The 6,385-nt window shown below is 39.0% G+C and overlaps 1 protein-coding gene across 1 annotated transcript; it reads right to left on the reverse strand.

Annotated features, from left to right (window-relative positions):
• Positions 1-1,300: 1,300 nt before the first annotated feature.
• Positions 1,301-4,264, reverse strand: LOC124514149 (oocyte-secreted protein 4A-like). The gene is given in 3 exon segments (XM_047082224.1): positions 1,301-1,422; positions 1,666-1,814; positions 4,257-4,264. Coding segments are annotated over 3 exon segments (279 nt in total).
• Positions 4,265-6,385: the final 2,121 nt, after the last annotated feature.

The following is a 6,385-nucleotide window of genomic DNA, read 5'->3' on the forward strand; positions in this document are numbered from 1 at the left end:
TTGCTCTCCCTGCTATCAATACTTAGTATGAAGAAGCTGTAGTAATTAAGGAAGTGTGGTGTTGATGTGAGGATATACAGGTAGATCTATGAAACAAAGTGCCCAGAAATAGGTCCACAACAATGTGGATACTTTATTTATAATAAAGGTGGCCCTGCAGACAGAAGGTAATATTTTCAATAAATAGTTCAGAAACAATGGAGTACCCTTACAAGAAAAATTCACCTTTGTCACTTTAACTTAAAATGTACACACAAATAGAATCCAGGTGGATTATAGGTCAATGTGAACAATTAAATGATGAAACTTATTCTACAGCTTAAAGCCATTTGGTGGTTTTATTTCACTTCTCTGAACTTCTATTCTGCAAAACTTTGTAGATAAAGCATTTAGAGGATAGCACAAGAATAACGTCATGTCCTAATAGTTGGAAATGACTTCTTAAGGAGGAAACAAAAGTGCAATAAATAAAGGAAAAGATGGTACATTTGATATATTAAATTAAGAATATCTACAAACTCGGGGCACCTGGGCGGCTCAGTTAAGCATCCGACTTCAGCTCAGGTCATGATCTCATGGTCTGTGAGTTCGAGCCTGCATTGGGCTCTGTGCTGACAGCTCAGAGCCTGGAGCCAGCTTCGGATTCTGTGTCTCCCTCTCTCTCTGACCCTCCCCCATTCACTCTCTCTCAAAAACAAAAAGAATATCTATAAACTCTTTGAGCTCAAGTAAGACCGTTTTAGGATATACTATTATCTCTGTCATGTGAATGCCAACTTCTTCCAGCTGTCTTCTCTGATAAGAATGGAAAAGGATGAATTTCCTAAGTCAGTGTTGTCTGGTAGAAATATAGTTTATAATTATATACGTAATTTAAATTTTTCAAAAAAATAAAACTAAAAATATAATTTTCTAGTAGTCACACGTTTTAAAAAGTAAAGAAGAAACAAGGCAAGTCTGTTCTCTTTAAAAGTGTGGCTTGGAGAGATATTTTTTACTTTGATAGCCCACAGAAAATCACACTGGTCTATAATTTGTTGCTGTTGTTTTGCCTTTTAAATAGGCCTTTATTATAAATTTAAAATCTAGAGAAGCTCTTTTTTTCCCCTACCCAATGAGTTCACAAATACAGACATTGGAGCAAGTTCTTCATTTAAAGATATCATTTATGAATTGGTAAAAGATGATATCCTTGGGCACTAGTGCAGCTTCTAATAGGCAGTGCAATCCACAGACAGTCACCATGGCAAGGCCAATAAGGTTACCTCACCATCTAGAATTTATAGTTTAATTCCTACCCTTAACAGGGAAGGATAAAATTTATGTGGTCCAAAAGGGGAAAACTATACCCAGAAGACAGTCGTGGATGAGTCTCCACATTTTCCATTCAAGGTGATATTGACTTTTCCTGTCCCACTGGCCCTTGGGATGTTTCCCCATATGTAGTACTATTATTCTTTATCTCATTCTGCACCAAAGTGAATTAAAATCTTCTTTGATTATAGCATGATATTGGGAGGTAACCAGTGATATTTAAATATGCTGACTTGTAAGTGATTGAACTTTCAGTGAGAATACTCCATGGGCACTCTTCAGTTTTGATTCCACAAGACGAGACTAGGTAAAGAAACTGAAAAAAGTCCAACAGCCCTCCAGTTGTAGGACAGCCAGTTCCCAGATATATTTCATAATGCTGAGGTTTCTGGTAACGCAAATAAGAATTTTGTTTAATTCTGACCTGAAGCCAGTGCTCATTACAGGTTACAAACACATCCTCAAAACCACAAATCAACACAAAAAGCATGAGGAGCCCTCTGGACAATCCAACATGTCAGAGGAAACAGGAAATCACACTGGTTCATTATTTTGATGATACTGTGGCAACTGAATATGATGAGCAGAAAGTAGCATGAGCCCTAGATGTCATAAGACACATGCATGGAAGAAGGACCTCAGGAAAGCTCAGAGTCCTGCCACATTAATGAAGTTTCTAGTGTCCAATTGTCTGTGGCATGTCGAGATGCCCTCTCTAAAGTGAGACACTTGCAATGAAAAAGAGACAATACTCTTTGTGGAAGAATGGGCCTCTTTGACATTTGAGGCAACAGAAAACACATTTCAACTCTAACCCATCAGGCTTTCGTATGGCCTGAAACAAGGGAACATTCTGCAGGAATTCCGAGTGGCAATGCAAGTAGTCCTTTCACTTGATAATTATGACCAGTGGCCTCAGGAGCAACGGAAGTGTCTGTAATAGACGGAGACATCACATGAATCTTCTGGTAAGCCCCAGTAACATTATTATAAGGTAGATCCCTAGGATTTTAAAGGAAAGCTGTGCCCTTTTAGGCCATCAGCTATTCTCCATTTGAAAAGCAGCTTAGTTTCTTACCAGGCCCTGGAATACTGAACACCTGGCCATGGGACAACCAGTAATTATGCATTGGGTATTATCTGATCCAGTAAACCATAAAATTGGAGGTTCATCACAGCGTTCTACTGTTAAATAGAAATGGTGTATACACGACTGGGCCCAAGAAGATATGGATTAAACAAGTTACGTGAAAAGATAGCCCAGATTCCTTGCTTCACTGCCTTTCCCACAACCTTATTACAGCTTTCTGGGGAATTCTCTATGACTGCCTAATAGAGTGGGGGGAAAGCACAGAGACAATTTATAGATGTTTGCACAAAATGCAGGCAACAGTTAGAAATGGAAGAGTGCTACATTACAGCACAATTCAGAAGTGTCTGTGAATTACATTGGTGAAGAGCAATCCTTTCTGCGGGAAGTTTTGTTGGTAGATCTGGTGGTCCACTCAGAATTGAAGAAGAAAAAAATTGAAGTATTCGTCTATACTGATAACAGTATTCATGAATAGCAGGTTGGTTGGCTGATCTGGGATTTGAATAGAACAAGATATGAAAATCTGTGACCAGAAAGTCTGAGAGGGTTCACTTGGGAGGAACAGTGTGAAGACAGTCGTGGTTTCCTGTGTAAATAATCATGAGAAGAAGTAGACTGTAGGAAAGCTTGTCAGTAATGAGGTTATGAAATGACCAATTCTGTGGATAACATTCATCCTCTTTCCCCAGGCCCCCTGGTGCTTTCTTAATGGGTCAATGGATGTGGAGCAGGAAATGCATGGGCTTACCAACATGAATTTCCCTCCTCCTGAATGGTGCGGTTACAGCCCACCTGAATACCAATTTGCTTACAGCAGAGGATAATGTTGAGCTCCCAAAATGACACACCTGGTGACAGAATTTTATTTTGAACCTCTTTCACCATGAAAAAAGGCAGTGAGGAACACCTGGGTGGCTTAGTCGGTTGAGCATTCAACTCTTGATTTCAGCTCAGGTCATGATCCCAGGATCATGAAGTATGCTTAAGATTCTCTCTCTCTCTCTCTCTCTCTCTCTCTCTCTCCCTCTGTCCCTCTCCCCCACTCATACTCTCTTTCTGTCAAGAAGAAAGAAAGAAGAAAGAAAGAAAGAAAGAAAGAAAGAAAGAAGAAACGGAAGGAGGAAGGAAGGAAGGAAGGAAGGAAGGAAGGAAGGAAGGAAGGAAAAAGAGGGGTGCCTGGGTGGCTCAGTTGGTTAAGTGTCCAACTCTTGATTTCAGCTCAGGTCATGATCTCGTGGTTCATAGATTCAAGCCCCACATCAGGCTCTGAGCTGACAGAGAGGAGCCTGCTTAGGATGCTCTCTCTCCCTCTCTCTCTCTGCTCCTTCCCTTTCCCCTCCCCTGTTTGCTCTCTCTCTCTCTCTCTCTTTCTTAAAAATAAACAAATAAACAGTTTTTAAAAAGAAAAAGGAAAAATGGCAGTGAATTATATTCTGGATATGGATTTGCCCTTTCTGTCCTCAATACTTCTGATAATGTTCACTCACCATTAGTGAACTTATGGAATGATTGTTTTATCCATCCCCAAGAGTTTTGGGACTAAGGAGTAAAGGTCAGAGTGGCCCCCTCACTATTATACCTCAAAATATCTGAAGGAACCTGTGCTTCCCATCTCCTGAATAATGAGTTTTCAGGTCCTAGTGCCCAAGAGAGGAATGTTTTCCCATAGTCATAGTCATAGTCATAGTCATAGTCATAGTTGAATTGGAAGCTGAGACTACCACCCAGTCATTTTGGGTTCCTCATGCCACTGAACCAATAGACAGATATGGGTATCACTATATTAGCCACAGTGATTGACTCCAATCACTGTCTGGCTGTGAGTTGACAAAGGTCTACATTTCTTTACCTGTCCATACCTTTATAGGTAGTTCTTTCATTAAACTCTTCAGATTTACTTTGACTGAGTGTACCATAGTTTCTGGACAAGTTCAAAGCATTAGACTGTACACACGTGAAGAGAAAATTAATAAACTGGACTGTAGTTCAAAAGAAAATATCCAGAATGAAGTATAGACAAAAGAATGGAAGATACAAAAGATATGGTAGAACCATAAAAGATACTACATGATAGTCTAACATACATTGACTTGGAGTTCCAGAAGGAAGAGAACAAGGAAATGGGGTAGAATCAATATTTAAGATGACAATGTCGGGATGCCTGGGTGGCTCAGTTGGTTGAGTGTCCGACTTCAGCTCAGGTCATGATCTCACAGTCCATGAGTTCGAGCCCCGCATCAGGCTCTGTGCTGACAGCTCGGAGCCTGGAGCCTACTTCGGATTCTGTGTCTCCCCCTCTCTCTGCCCCTCCCCTGCTCATGCTCTGTCTGTCTCTGTCTCAAAAATAAATAAAAACATTAAAAAAATTTTTTAAGATGATAATGTCTGAGAATGCCTCAAAATTGATGAAAGACATCAAGCCATGTATTCAAGAAACTGAATCTCAGGGTGAATAAATGGAAAGACATGTCTCTCAAATCACAACGTATTAAAACTGTTGACAATCAAAGATGGGTTACCTCTAAAAGAGTAACAATTATACTTCAGATGATTTCTCAGGAAGAGAGAGGGGGAGGGAGAGAGAGAAAAGGGGATCGAGTGAGCTGATACCTAAAGTTTGCTGCTAGGATATACTCTCTACCTTCACCCTATTTTCTGTCTCAGGAGGCTAACCTGTATGTACTATTTCAATGAGCTCCCTTTTCCCCTGGATTCTGGTTAGGTTAGGACAATGGGAATACTAGGAGAGATCAGAGGGAGGGAATGAGGAAAGTGAGAATAAAAGTTCTTTTTCCCCAGCTTTCTCCCTGTGAGGTTGTTACAGGCTGTCCATTCCCCCTGGCACATACGTGCAACAGGAAACATGTACAATGGTATATACACAGTCACACTATTCATGATAACCCAAGACTGGGGATAATCCAAAATCTATGTATATTTACTTTTCTTTATACTTTCATGACCCAACCATGCATTCTTAGGTTAAAATTGTAAATAAAAGCAAAGAAACATGGTCAAAAAGAGGATGAATAATGGCTACCTTTGCAAGAGTAATGACTGGGAAACACAAGGTTTTTAGGGTGCTAGAAATGTTCTCTTTCTTGACTTGGGTTACATGGGTGTTCATTTTGTGATAATTTGTTAAGTTGTTCATTTTGGCTTTATGTATTTTTCTGCTTGTTTTATTTCACAATTTACAAAGTTTTTAAAAAGGAAATAACTGAGTGAAGTGATAAAGATGGCAGAAGGAATTGTGGAAGGTGAGGAGAATTCCCTGAGTACATTTTATTATATAGTTTTGATTGTTGAAAAATGTAAATATTTTACATATTCAAAAAATAAAATTATATATAAAGTAAAAAAAAAAACCCTAAAATTGAAAACAAACTGAAACAAACCAAATTGTATATCAATGGTAAAAATGACTACACAAAGAACTATTTCAAGTGACTTTAGGAAGCAGTATTTTGATGGTATACCCTGAGGGATTATAATCCAAGGACAAAATAAACTACCACACATCTTAGATGTCCTTATAGTTTTATTAGTTGAGTAATGTTTATATTATTATTTGTAAGTTATTGTATGTATATTGTAGGATTACCTATATAAGTGATTATATTAATGCCATAAGAAACCAAAGTTTTCAGTGTGAGAATAAAGAGATACCAGTACAAAATCAAGAGTGCAATAAAAATCACAGTTAAATTTTAATTGGTTGGGGTGCCTGGGTGGCTCAGTCAGTTATGCACCTGACTCTGGATTCTGGCCTAGGTCATGATCCCAGGGTCGTTAGATGAAGCCCTGCATCAGGCTCCTTGATTAGTGTGGAGCCTCCTTGAGATTCTCTCTTCTCTCTCTCTCTCTCTCTCTCTCTCTCTCTCTTTCTCTCTCAAATAAAAAACTTTTTAAATTGGAAATATCACTATGTGTGAGTGTGGGTTTGTGTGTGCATGTATCTTGATATTCTAGCTCTGT

This window comes from Lynx rufus, unplaced genomic scaffold (assembly GCF_022079265.1).
Source record: "Lynx rufus isolate CCGP_SWC_20201006 ecotype Redwood Valley unplaced genomic scaffold, mLynRuf1.p SCAF_2, whole genome shotgun sequence".
In the NCBI taxonomy this organism is placed as follows: domain Eukaryota; kingdom Metazoa; phylum Chordata; class Mammalia; order Carnivora; family Felidae; genus Lynx; species Lynx rufus.